General features: G+C 52.8%; 2 protein-coding genes across 2 annotated transcripts in view; one reads left to right on the forward strand and one right to left on the reverse strand.

Moving 5' to 3' along the window:
• Kcnip1 (potassium voltage-gated channel interacting protein 1) overlaps positions 1-13493 on the forward strand; it is a 322065-nt gene that overhangs the window by 22698 nt on the left and 285874 nt on the right. The gene's annotated exons all lie outside the window — the stretch shown is intronic.
• Positions 727-9747, reverse strand: Kcnmb1 (potassium calcium-activated channel subfamily M regulatory beta subunit 1). Its single transcript, XM_020164382.2, has 4 exons — positions 9619-9747; positions 6916-7073; positions 5532-5703; positions 727-1864 (listed from the first exon to the last, which is right to left on the reverse strand). The coding sequence occupies exons 2-4, from the start codon at positions 7047-7049 to the stop codon at positions 1595-1597; spliced, it is 576 nt and encodes a 191-aa protein (XP_020019971.1). The 5' UTR covers positions 7050-7073; positions 9619-9747; the 3' UTR covers positions 727-1594.

Here is a 13493-nt window from a genome sequence, read left to right on the forward strand (position 1 = left end):
TTAGGAAAACTTCTTGTAATGCATCTTCGTTCCTTTTCCGTTGCTGTGCCTCAATAGTTGAGATTGGGTAATATATAAAGAAAAAGTTATTTCTTACAGTTCTAGAGTCTAGGAAGGCCACAAACATGGTGCCTGTGTCTGATGAGGGCATCAGATGGGGAGACAGGACAAGCATGCTAGCTGGGGTCTCTCTTCCTTTTATAAAGCCACTAATGCCATCATGGACCCCACCCTCATGACCTCGTCTCACCCTAATCACTTCCCAAAGTTTCTACCTCCAAACACCATGAGCAGATGGATTTGGGATTAAGTTCCCAACACATGAACTGTGAGGAGTCCATCCAGACCATGGCAGAACAGCAATGGCCAAGCCAGCTCCACCTCTATCCTTTCTGATTCTGAGCCCAGCTTCCCCAGTAAGCTCAGGGCTGGAGTATTCACATAGTGTAAAGCCATCAATGGTGTAAGCCATCGATCCTTACCAATGGGACACTGTCCCTCTCTCCAGGGGTCTTAAGATTGTGTCCTCAGCCACCCCACCCCAGCCCCATCTCCTTTCTGGGACCCCCTTTCCAACCTTTTCCAAATTAACATCTGCTATTGCCTTTCTGATTAAAAATAAACCATCTTCCTATTGCTGAAAACTCAGGAAAAAACCAAAACCAAAAAGGGGATAAGGAAGAGAATAAAAATTAGCCACCATCCCACTGCTGCTATCTTGGTGCATTTGGGTTTATTTCCTTATAGTTTTTTGTTATTTTGCAGTCTTCCCTCCATAACGGCAGGTTCTGCATCAGCAGATTCAATCAGCTACAGATTGAAAATATTTGAGGGAAAATTGCATCTTTACTGAATATGGACAGACTTTTTTCTTGTAGTTATTCTCTAAGTGATACAGCATTACTGCTATTTACATAGCATTCACGTTGAATTAGGGATTACAAGTCATCTGGTGTTGATTTAACACACGTGGGAGGATGGGAAGCTACTATGCCCCTTTATATGAGGGACTTGAGCAGATCTTGGAGTGTGACAGGGGTGTTGGAACTGGTCCTCTGTGGATACTAGGAACAACAGTATTTTTAAACATTAGGATAAAATGTATTTAAGACTTACTATCCTTAAAAAAGAGGAATATGCTGAATATGCCCTATAAAAGGGAGCTGATATTATGTTTATTATGGAATTCAAAGAGGGAACTGAGGTTTCCCAAAGACGGCTTCCTGGGTGGGATAAGCAGGGTTCTAAGCCAACAGGGCGGACACAGGCACAGAGGTGACAATCCTCATCACTCGTGGGGTAGACAGTGCCCCAGTGGTAACAGGTATGAGTCAATTGAGTGAGGACAGGTAATGGGGTGCTGTAACTGGGTAGATTTGTGTCTCTGAGGCACTAGGGAGCAATTGTCTATTCTTGAGCAGGAAATGACTTAAAGGGATATTCCTAAGGCCAATCATGAAAAGGAGGGCAGGATGGGTTGGCAGGGGAGTTTGGGAGGACAGACAAAGGTATGCAGTGGGGAGCAGCCCTGGGCTACCACCCACCTACCCCCATCCCACCCCCAGTCCTCTGTGATCAGCATGGGAGGGTCCATCTACTTCTGGGCTGCCAGGATGGACAACGACCGGTTGAGTTTCACCATGGCGATAATCAGGAGGCCGCCAGTCAGCAGGAAGGTGGGCCAGAAGAGGGAGAAGAGGAGGGCCTGGGGCCCATAGAGGCGCTGGTACAGAACACTCGTCCCATTCTCCCGTGTTGTAGAGAAGCAGTAGAAAACCTGGCGTTCGTGGAACCTGGCTCTCACCTTCTCCACATCGGCCCGAGCCATCTGGTAGTTATCCAAGCTGCCGGGGATGTAGGAGCACTGTGGGGGAACAGGCGAGAGTGCTCAGGGGTTGGAAATCAATCCTAGTCTCTTAGGGGTTGAGGAGGGGACTTTTGTCTGTGCACTGCATGGTCCTGGAGGGCACGGTGAGTGTGGTGTGTGGACGGTGGCCCTGGAGTGGCTCAGTGGCGTCCTGGCTCTGAGTCTGTGGGTTGTGAAATTAGGCAGATTTCTCACCCTTTCAGATCCTTCACACCTTCATCCCTTAAGTGGGTTAACAACATATCATTTCGAAGGATGTTACTAAAGCAGGAATGATGAGGGAGACCAGTATCATGGCAGAGTTAGGAACAAGGGGGATCTGTATTTGGATTCAGGGCCGAAGTCACATCCTCAAGTGCACACTGGGCTCATGCAGGTGACTTCTAGGAGACAGGCCAGGCAAGTAAGATAACAGGTGCCAAATGGCACTTGCCTCGTTGCTGGGAAGAGTTCAGAAAGTGGCAGGGCCTGGCAAGGGGAGTGAGCCAGCTGCATCCACATCGTCAGTAGTCCCTGCCCACCCCCATTAGGCAGCAAACACCATGCCATCCAAGAGACAGAGTATCCAGACCACCAACTCATCAAGAGAAGTCAGAACCCTGATTCTAATATGAACTCTCACGATATAAAAATATTGGCCTGAATTCAAATTACAAACTCTTTGAAGTCTAACCCTGTGTGAGCCAAAGAAAATATGTTGGCAAGCCAAGAATTGCCACTGGGGTCCAAAGGGAAGCGAGGATGCATCCTAAAGTGCTTTGGGCAGGCAGAGCATGACACACATTCATCCTGGCACCAGTCACGGTATTAGGAACCTCTGGCCTGTTTAGATGAGGCCCAGCTGGAAAGTTCTACAGACAGCACATGGCAGAGAGCCTCCTTCCAGCTCTGCTCTGCGTGGGAGGCCTGAGCACTGCTTGCGTGAACCTCAGGACATATTTTGCAAATGTGATCGCCCTACCCAACCTGCAGCAGAATGTGTGGAAGCCACCCATCGGCACAGCTCCTACGCCCTGAATCCTGGAGGGGGGACAGCAATGACTTCTCCCTACCTGAGAGTCACTGCCCTATGGTTAATGTGTCCAAGACCAAAAATCAGTAAGCATGAGACCGAAATGGCAAGTGTTGAGCCAGTTTCTTCCTAGGCCTCTGTTTCTCCTTGGATTTGAGTCACACCACACACACACACAGGCTGCCTGCTCTGGTGACATTTGCTCAGGCAATGCAACATGGCGGCTCTAATGTCTGAGAAATGGGGGAGCTGTGTTCAGACATAGGTCTCCGTCCAGCCAGGGAGCATCTGAGGCTGGGGAAAAGCTATCTCCTAACAAATTGGCCTTCAGAGCTGTTGGGCAATTCAGGGTCCTCAGTAGCATGACTTTGACCTTGAGTCATGAGCGTGGTGTAGCTATGGAGCCAGATAGGCCTGGGTTCAACTACCAGTTCTGAGTTGTGACCTTGGCCACCACTACAACTTCTCTGAGCCTCATAAAATGGGTTTGTGACAGTGCTCACCTAGAACTGCCATCTTGGGGATTAAACTAGTTGACTCGTGAAAAGTATTCAGCACAGAGCCCAGTGCACGAGAAGTCCTCAGAAAATGGAAGAAGCAGTTAGTACTGTTGACAGTATTGTCAACTCATCTATGAATGTGCAGCGATTGTTTCTTTCCCTTATAAACAGGGGATGTGGATGAGCTCTGAAGTACATCTTGTGCCCATTCTGGTGCCCCATCAGATCCTTTGCCTGCCCAGGGTTCCTCTGAATCCTTCACACTGGTCCTGTTTGACAAGACACTAGGCAGAAAATCACTGTGTAGGGCCAGGCTGAGGCCTGGGGCCTCTCACAGCTGCTCTCCCTGCCCTGGAGCAGCCAGCCCAAGTATCTGGGATCTGAAATGAGGCAGCCTCTTCCTAGAGCCCTGAGGCTTGGCAGGCCTCAGCTCAGATCTCACTGGGGAAGGGATTTGATTACAGCCCCTCCCCCAGGCTAAGGCTCAAAGGAGGACCTGGGGTAGGGAATTGGGGGAGGATGAGACAACAGCCTGGCCTGGCCTTTCCTGGGGCTCTGGAGGACACCATGCTGGCTCAGAGCACCAGCTCAGCACCCCTGGCATCTGCCATCTGCCCCCTGCATGCCCAGAACATGAAGGCCACTTGATTGTCAGCAGACAGCCTGTCCTTAGTGGTCCCGGTTCTCCTGGCTGCAGGCTCTGTGGTTCAGAACCAAGGACAGCTGGTGGCTCCAGTGCTCAAGGAAGGCTGGTCACACAGGCTTCTGACTGCTCATGAAGGGGATGAGATGGCCTCTGGCTGCTCAGGGTTGTGAGGCAGCCTAGGCTGATACCTCCCATAATTGCTTGTCCTGTCCCTGGGACAAATCAGAGGCTGCTGAATTTTAAAGAGGAGGTGGCAGGGAGGGGGTGTGAGTAGGAGATAGCTCTGGTGGGCCATGAGGTTCAAATCCCACTGGTGATGACAAAATAGACCTGACCCTGTGCTCCTACTCCTCCTCCCTGGCCCCAGCATTGTGAGATCCCTCAGCCTCCATACCCCACGCAGGCATCTTGGCTTCTCCTTGCTCCCCCGCTCCGCCCACTGCCAGCTTCAATTCATGCATCCTGCTCAGGGCCACATCTCTGTCCTGAGGTTGACTGTGGTGCGACTGTTGTCCAGTGTCTGTACCACACATGGCTAAGAGCTCTGAACCTCCCAGCACCACTCTGAGCACCACCCAGAACTCCAGTTCCTCACAGCAGCAGTGCCCAACCTTAGAATCCTCTGGGGAGCTCCATGGACTAATCTATGCCCAGGAATCCTGCCTCAATTGGTCTGCTGTGGGGTTCTGATTTTAAGTCACCCATGTGGCTTTACCCCATCCCTCTCTGGTCTCCTCTGCCCTCTTCTGTTTAGTACTACAGCCCCCATAGCAGAAAGTGCTCAATGACTGTTGAATGGACGGAGGGAAGGGAGGAAGGAAAGGAAATGAAGAGAAGGACGGAGGGAGGGAAGGAAGGAAAGAAAGAAGGGAGGGAGGAAGGAAGGAAATGAAGAGAGGGAGGGAGGGACAGAGGGACAGGGGGAGGGAGAGAGGAAATAGCCAACTTGTCTATCCTAAAGGCTGTGACTGACAGTGATTTGGGGGAGGGCGGGATGTCGAGGGGTAGTGATAGGAAAGCCTCCTGCATGTTTGCCATCTGTGAAGGTGGCTACAGCTCTGAGTGTGGTTTCCTGTGGAGTGTGGAGTCACAGGGCTCCACTCCGTGGGCCTGACCCTGGCCCGGCCTCTCTTGGACTCTGTTTATAGAAATAACAACAGACCGCCCTCCTCTCTGAGGGCCCACCATCTACCCGACAGGCTTGGGGCATGCACACAGCACCTCTGAGTTTATCATAGCACTTGCAGGTCCCGCTTCACAAGGTGGAAACTGTGGCTCACAGGGGCTCAGTGCCTGCCCCAGCTTGCACAGCCAGTCAGTGGTAAATCCAGGCCCATGTGTGTCTGATCCAACATGGAAGACCTAGGGCTGGTTGACCACAGACCCCTGTGAGCCCATGGTCAGATGGGCTCCTCTTTCTCAGCTTTTGGGACATGGGAAATTGGGGACAGCTCACAGATTGGTGGTGAGTCAGGGTAAAGGATGCCCACCCATCCCCCACTCTACCTGCCGGTTGCGGTCACGAGTGTCCTCCGTGTGGTACAGCACAGCCCATCTGCCCACAGCTGAGACATTGACCCACAGGCACGGGTACTGTGGCACCTTCTTTCCCTCCAGCTCCTCCTGGTCCCTGATGTTGGTCTCAATCAGGTGGCAGGTGGATTCCTGAGTCCACACGCTGGGGAGACCATACACATATGTGTCTTAGAGCCAGAGTGACACAGAGTTCCCCTAGGGGACTTCTCCATGATGGCTGTTGACCCTGGCAACCCATCCAAAAGCCTGGGAGCTTTGCCATGATGCTTGTGCCTAAACCACACCCAAGGTTGAAGAATCACAACTTTTTGGCGGTTGGGCTCAGGCCCTGGTAGCTTCATAAATGCTTCTTAAGGTGATTCTGACCAGCAACCAGGCCTAAGACTCTCTTTCTCGTCACCTTTGTCATGCAGTGGTGAACAGGAAGCTCAGAGAGGCCAAGGGACTTTTCTGGGCCACACAGGACTCAACCGTCTGTGCGTGGACCCAGAATCTCTGCTCTCTCCCCTAAAAGGAGCCGATGAAGGAAGGACTTGACTCTGTGCAGGTCAGGGAGATGGTGGGATGGGGTTTAATCTGCAGATAACATGCAGCCCAGGGCTGTTCTGAGCTGCACCTCACATGGGTGACAGTTCAGCCTGGCATGGCTCCAGGTTGTAAAACGTGTGGACAGCATGGGCCCAGGAGAGGCCAATGGGCTCATCAGCACATAAACCATGCATCTTGACTCAGCTACCATCTCTCCTGCTGGAGACCCATGGCCATACGAGAGGTGACCGTCAGCAGCTGGAAGGTGCCCAGAGGGAGGACGAGCAGAGGGTACTGAGTGTGTCTGCTCCAAATACAGCATGGATCAGGAATCCCACAGCTCTTTAAAAGCTGGAGGGGTTGACATGTCCGCGCACAGGGGCATGGAGCCCTCTGAGATTCCCAACAGAGGTCCAGGGGAGCGGAGGTTAGCTCAGTGAAGACACTTGCAACGTATCAGCAAAGGCCCACCATGCAGTGCAGTATTCAGTGATGGAGCGAGCGCCCCGTCCTAGGAGGCATTCATTCAGAGGGTGGATGCCCACCTTTGAAACCCCCCTGGGTATGCAGATGAGTGACTCCTTCCATCTGCATGTGTTACCAGGCCTGCTCTGACCCTTTGCTGGAACTCAGGCCAGCACCCTGAGCCTGTCACCACCAGTGCCCAGCCTGCCCTCGCAGCCTCCCACCCTCAAACCTGAGAACGAGGATTGACTGTCCCCACTGTCCTGCCTAGTGTGAGGGTTGGGGGACGGGTGGGCAGAAGGTGGGGGTCCTGGAGGGCCCCAGGCCCGGGGAGAGGCAGGGTAGCCAGGCAGGTCCGTACCTTCTCTGGTAGAGGGGTAGCACCGTGGTGCCCAGCATGTAGTACGTGATGACAGCGCACACCACCATGGCCACGCCCAGGCAGAGGGCTCGAGTCTCTCCCCGCTTCTGGGCCATCACCAGTTTCTTCCCCATGGCCACTAGGGGCAGCAATCATTTCTAGGGCCATAGAGGCAAAGAGAAGTGAGAGCAACCCAGGTGACAGGTAATCTGGAGAAGGAGGGGAGGTGAGAGGAGAGGGGCCCCCGTTCCTATCTATCGATGGAGCTTTGTCATCTCCAGAGGGCTTTCCTGACCCCATAGAAGCCTCCCACCAGCTCTAAGCGTATCACCACCTCCATCCTACAGAAAAAGGGCCTATGGCTCAGAGAAGTAAAGTGACTTGCCCAAGGTCACACAACATGTGACAATAATGTCCCCCAAGCTGTGTATAATCTGGGATCGGTAGTTGCTGCTTTATGTGACAACTGAACAGAAGGATTCAAGATCTCCAGAGGGGGAGACAATCTTGATTTAGCATGTGGACCCTAAATGTAATAACACGGGTCCCTGTAAGCGGGAGGCAAAGTGAGAGTAGACACAGAAGAGAAGGTGATGTGACCAGGGAGACAGAGACTGGGGTGATGGGGCCGTGAGCCAGGGAGTGCTGGCAACCATCAAGCTGGAGCAGGGTAGGCAGAGAGCAAGGGACCATCCCCTATGACCCTGGAGGGGGTGCAGCCCCACAGACACGTTGGTGACCTGGACTTCCCAGAACCAACTGTGGGGCAGTGAACTTCCGTTATTTCAGGCCATCGAGTTCATTCGTGTTCATTTGTTACACAGCCACAGGAAGCTAGTACAATGAGCAGAGGGGATCCCTCGTGCACTTGGTCCTGTATGTCTACCCCAGGGCAGCCAGAGTCCCACCTTCCTCCCCCGCCAGGCCCTGACACTCCCAAGACTGAGGATCTTTTCAGAAAGGAGCACCTCACACTGGGCCACCTGCAGCCACAGCGCTCACCCCTAGTGTGACTTTCTGTGAGCTGCCAGAGCCTCCCTGTAAATGTCTGCGGTTATTTTATGTCTAAGTAACCAGAATTCATTTCCACCAAAGATGCCTGGGCCATGGGATGCTTTCTCTGTGATTCCCACTTTAGGGAATGTTTAGCCAGATCTCAGGGAGCACTAATTTACCCTGCCAGGCCCCCGATGTAGTAAACACACTTTTTACGTGCTACAGGGTGTTCAGGAGGCGGCATGAGTCCAAAGGGGTTTTTGGCAAAAAGCTCGGTTTCTGCTAGGGCTTTTCTCTAAGTATTGACCTGTTTCAAATGTCCCACACAAGGTCGCTGACCCCAGCCAGCCTGGCCCCTGTCCTCAGAAACCAAGTATGCAATCCTGTCAGAAGCTGGTTCACCTCCTCTTCTGATTCTCAGAGATGACATCCAAGGACAACATGAACTCCCTCACTTGGGACTCTGGGAGGTGGGGTCACCACCCTTTCAATGGGGACATTGCGAAAGTCACCAGTGGACAAAACTTCCCCTGAGGAAGAGAGACTCATGCTCCGTGACTGAACCCTTTTCCTTCTGCTCTGGGACGGTGGCATAGGACAGTCACACCCTTGCTGCCAGCGCCAGTTAGCAAGCCCTCCAGTTGTGCACAGGTAAAGCAGTGCAACCTCTGGGAGCTAACAAAGGCCATGACAACCAACTTCCTAGGACATCCGAAGGCACCCGGCCCCCACCGCAAGGACTGTGGTGGATAAATCATTTGAGGCCAGTGGAATTGCAGTTGATGGTTGCCTCCCCAGAAAATCAGCCCGTGCCCCAGGGGATCCCCAGCATTCCATCAGGCAGGAAGAAGGGAAGCTGATGGTGTCCATGGGGTCTGGATGGAGAAAAGCACTTCAGAGATAGCACGAGGGACTTCAGTTAGACTCCAAGAAGAACGTCCCAGTTGTGAAAGTTGCTAAGGATCTCTGGACTTTCCGGATAGAATCTTCCTATTTAGAAAGGTCACTCGAGGTCTGGGCTGGAGTGAGGGAAGAAAGATGGAGAAGAAAGGAAAGCGTGCAGGAAGTAGGGGTCCCGTGTGACCTGACAGTCGGGTTGGCACCTTCTTCCTTAGAAGGATTGGAAATAGAACTCAGAGCCTAAGGATCGAGCGGGGTGTGGGGAGCTGGGGTTCAGAGGTCATCAGACACAGGATCAGTGCTGGGACTGTAAGACCAGAGCAGCACCTGCTCGGAGAGTTCTGCAAAAGACCAGAGGGCGTCCTGCATATGGCACGGTTCTCAGAGTGGGGGGCCATCCATAAACAGAAGCTGTCATCATCAACAGTGGAAAATGGAAGTCTGGGGCAGAAGTGTGGCACACTCTTGCCAAACCTATTGTCCCCTCCCTTCATGGGTGACAAGTGGCAGGACCAGTCCTGATGTCCTGACTGTTGCCTGCTGGCCACTCTGGAAGCTGAGGACCAGGGCACTGAGCTCCCAGAATGACCCACCACTGAGCCACCCCCCCCTCCACCAAGCTGGTCCCTAGGCCCTGAGCCCAGATGCCATCCCCTCTGGAACTCAGATTCCTGACCGGGCATCGGAGGGAGGAGTCCCGCCTCCCCCGCCTATCCCCCCTCCCCACAGGCCACTTCCCTGGCCCTCTGCCCTCCAGCCCCCATCTTCAGAGATGCCGCGTCCCCAGTGCTGGGACACAGTACTCACAGTTCCCACTGGCTGGTGGGTCTCTGGCAGACAGATGGTTTCTCTCTGCCGGGCCCCTGCCCCCTCCCCAGAGGCCTTGCAGCGCCAGCAGGAAGTTCGGCCTCCTGGCCGTCTCCAGGGAGGCAGCCTTGGTCCCATCTGGGTCGAGCCTCCATGCCCAAACATGGTCAAGTGTGAGCGTACAGCCTCAGGACACAAACTCGGCCGGAGAGCAGGTAGCAGACCTCAGATAGCAGCTGCTGCTCGGGCCTCAGCACCTGCATTTTCCAGAGTCTCACAGGAAACAGATGTCAGACAACAGACGGCACAACCCCGAACCCGCAAGGGTCCATCTTGGCGTACTTGGAAATATTTCTTCTCCATTTAGTCTCTGGGCTGGGAAAGAAGACAGAAGTAGGAAACATTTTTCTTTTGTGACACAGGGAGGGCAGAGGAGATGAAGCTGAAGAGGTTGGGCCTGTCATCAACCCTGGTTATATTCACACCCAAGCAGGCAGCTCCTCCTTCCTTCATGCTGTGTGACCATGGGCAAATCTCACCTCTCTGGACCCTCCATTTTGTCCCCTGTGTTACTGGTGTTTTAAAAACTTACTCTGCTTAGAGATGGAGGGGATTTGGAGCACAGAAGAAAACCCACCTGTTAAGGAAGTTAAAAGCTGAGCTGAGATTGAGAGCAGGGAAGGCCCCATAGCTGCTGCAGCCACCAGATCCAGGGGCCACAGGGCCAGAGCCCTAGTGCACCACAGACTGGCAAAATGCAAAATGTGGTTTGAGCGCACGTGGGCAGAGATGTGTAACTCTAACAGGACAAGTGCTCTTCAGTTCTGTTGGGGAAAGCCTGCTTCTCACATCCCTCTCTCTCCTCGTCTGTAATGTGGATGTTAGAAGGATAAAAGTCAGCAACTAAAGCAAACCCAGCTCTGGATTGCACGAACACATCAGGCAGGATGCTGGCGGCGCGCCTCGCTCTACCTCCCTTTGCCCCAGATCAGAGAGGCAAGCTGATACCGACGCTTTAAGCTAACTCTTCCAAAGCCACTCTGGTCGTGGGCAGAAGCCCAGTCCAAAGCTGACCCTTCCAGGCCTCAAAGCCAGGCCGTCTCTGCCCACCCAGGGGCTTCTCTGCGACATTAACGGTCACCTTCGTGGTTCTAGCCACCTGAGGTTCTAGAAGTCATCCCCAGTCATGCCTGCCGAGTGAGCACCCACTCTCTCATTCTTCCCCCAGCCCTGGTGGGCACTCTGCAACATCTGTCCTTCAGTAAGAACAGACCTCAAGAACCACAGATAACTGGCCCATGGCACGGCCTGATTTCAAGCTGTGAGCTGTGGCACAGGGTCCACCAAGCACTCTCTGGATACGCTTGTCTGGAACCAGCCACCATGAGGCAGTAAGCAGAGGCCACAGTTTCCAGCTGAGGCCTGGCTCAGGTGGACAACCATCAGTATCTCTCTCTAGGACTGGCCGAGTGGCTCAAGTGGTAGAGCGCCTGCCTACCAAGAGTGAGGCCCTGAATTCAAACCCCAGTGCTGCCAAAACAATCTGTCATCTGTCTCTAGACCTGGGAGTGAAGGAGCCTGCAGAGGGCCCCAGCCCCACCGTCCAGTCTCCTGGCTGAGCCTTAAGGGGGCATTTTGGGGCAGACACAGCAGTCATCACTGGTCTCTCTCTGAACTCCCAATCCACAAACTCCATGGGCAGAACTGATGGATGATTCGTGCCACTACAACCTGGTGACTTGTTATGCAGCCACAGTAACTGAGGCACACCGTAAGTGGCTTAAAAGGGAAGCTGTCACTGCTGGTAGCAATGGCAGCGCAGAGCCAATCAGACTAAAAAGCCTGGTGTCACTGTGTGCAGTATTGAGGGGGAGGAGAGACGTGTGGGTCACACACCACTGAACACGTGGGAGAGAAAGGTGGAAACAGACATGGGAGGGTGCAATGTGCCAGGGCAGGAGGCACACACAATGCATAAAGATGTCTGTATGCATGCACACATGTACACACATACACACAGGTATACACACACCTGTGTGCACACTCACATGCACATGATTGCATGTGCATAATACATACGTGCACATGTAAACATGAGCACACACAGTGGTCCTCCCTTATCCAAGATTTCTTTTTCTTTCTTTTTTCTTTTTTTTTTTTGGTGGCACTGGGGTTTGAACTCAGAGCCTACAGGCTTGCTAAGCAGGTGCTCTACCACTTGAGCCACTCGGCTAGCCCCAAGTTTTCATTTTCTGTGCTGTTTGTTACCCATGTCCAACCATGGTCCATAAACATTCTATAGACGTCAAGAAGAATTAACCTAGAAGGTAACACCCACGCACAGGAAATCAATGCAAGTCAACTCCCTGTACAGCTATCCTTATCTCAACCAGCAAAAACCCTTGTTCCTTCCTATTATTGCTTATACTCTCTCTTCAACAAAATTAGAGATAAGGGCAAAATAGTTTCTGCCAGGTAGCGAGGGGGTGGGTGGGGGGAGGGGGGAGAAATGACCCAAGCATTGTGTGCATATGTGAATTAAAAAATAAACATTCTATAGAAAATTCCAGGAATAAATAATTGATGCATCTTGAGTAACTTTCATTACAGCATGATGTGATAACTGTCATTAGTTAGCACTGTTTGCCTCTGCCATCCTAATTTCTAAATTAAACGTTATCATAGGTCTGTGTGTGGGGACCACATGGCACAGTAGGGTTTGGCACCATCTGTGGTTTCAGGCGTCCTGTGGAGACCATAGAAAAGCGTCCCTGTAGTCAGCAGGGGTGAGCGTACACGTGTGCCTTCCTCTCAACAATCCTTGATTTCCTCAAGGTCACCCCTAGCGAGTGCTGTGATGGGACCTGGATTTGTGCCTGTGCCCACTGCTGCCACAGCCCACCCCTGCCCCTGTCACTCGGGACTGTGTGGGAACCAGCTCCGGGACAGTTTCTTCAGTGTCAGCCCAGCTGAACGCAAACCCTCCCTCCGTCTAAAACCATTTCAGACTCTGCATCCTCTTCATTATTCGAGCCCTTCGGAATCAATAGCTGGTCTCCACCGACATCTGGGGTAATAAGTCCCATAAATCAAACCGGCAGCCAGGCCTCGAGTCCTGCCGGGCGCCGGTCATGTGCTGAGTGCCACAAGGAGGGGAGGGCAGAGGGAGCCAGTCGACCGTCCTCAGTCCTGACGAAGACAGTTCACCTTGCAGAGCTCCAAACTCATCACTGCGCCGAAGCTATTGGCTCAGCCTCTTCCCTGTGGGGAAGGCAGGCTGGATTTTCAAGACTGCAAAAATGCGAGCCAGGCATGGTGGTGCACAGCTGTAATCCCACCACGTGGGAGACTGAGGCAGGAGGATAGCAAGCTCAAGGCTGCTTGGGCTGTAGCTTCATTCACAGACGGCCTCCATTATCATGTCTCAGAGTGTCAGCACTCTAAGACCAGGGACTGTAACCGCTCTAGTCACCGTAACATCTCGAGCACCCGACGAACACACTGAGATTCTTGGGGTTTTGTGGTGGTGGTGGTTTGACTGAGTTCGTCACAGGGTATTGTAATCATTTCCCCTGCAATGACACACATTTCTAAGGAAGCTCTATGGCCTCCATTATACGGCCAGCTCAAAACAGCGTTCATCAACGCTGCTTGGCTTGTATTTAGGGACAACCATGCTTGGTTACTTGTTTGGGTTCAGGGGAACTCAGCACACCTGCTTCGACCTCCATCCCCCAAACCACACCCAACGTAGATGTGGACCAACTCTAGCACGTGGACCTTCAGGGGCACCGTCAAACCTTACCCAAACTGTAGCAGCTGGCGATGTCCTAGCCCTGCTCCAGCCTGATTGGAGCCTTGGAGAGACAATGAGA

This window comes from Castor canadensis, chromosome 16 (assembly GCF_047511655.1).
Source record: "Castor canadensis chromosome 16, mCasCan1.hap1v2, whole genome shotgun sequence".
Lineage (NCBI taxonomy): Eukaryota > Metazoa > Chordata > Mammalia > Rodentia > Castoridae > Castor > Castor canadensis.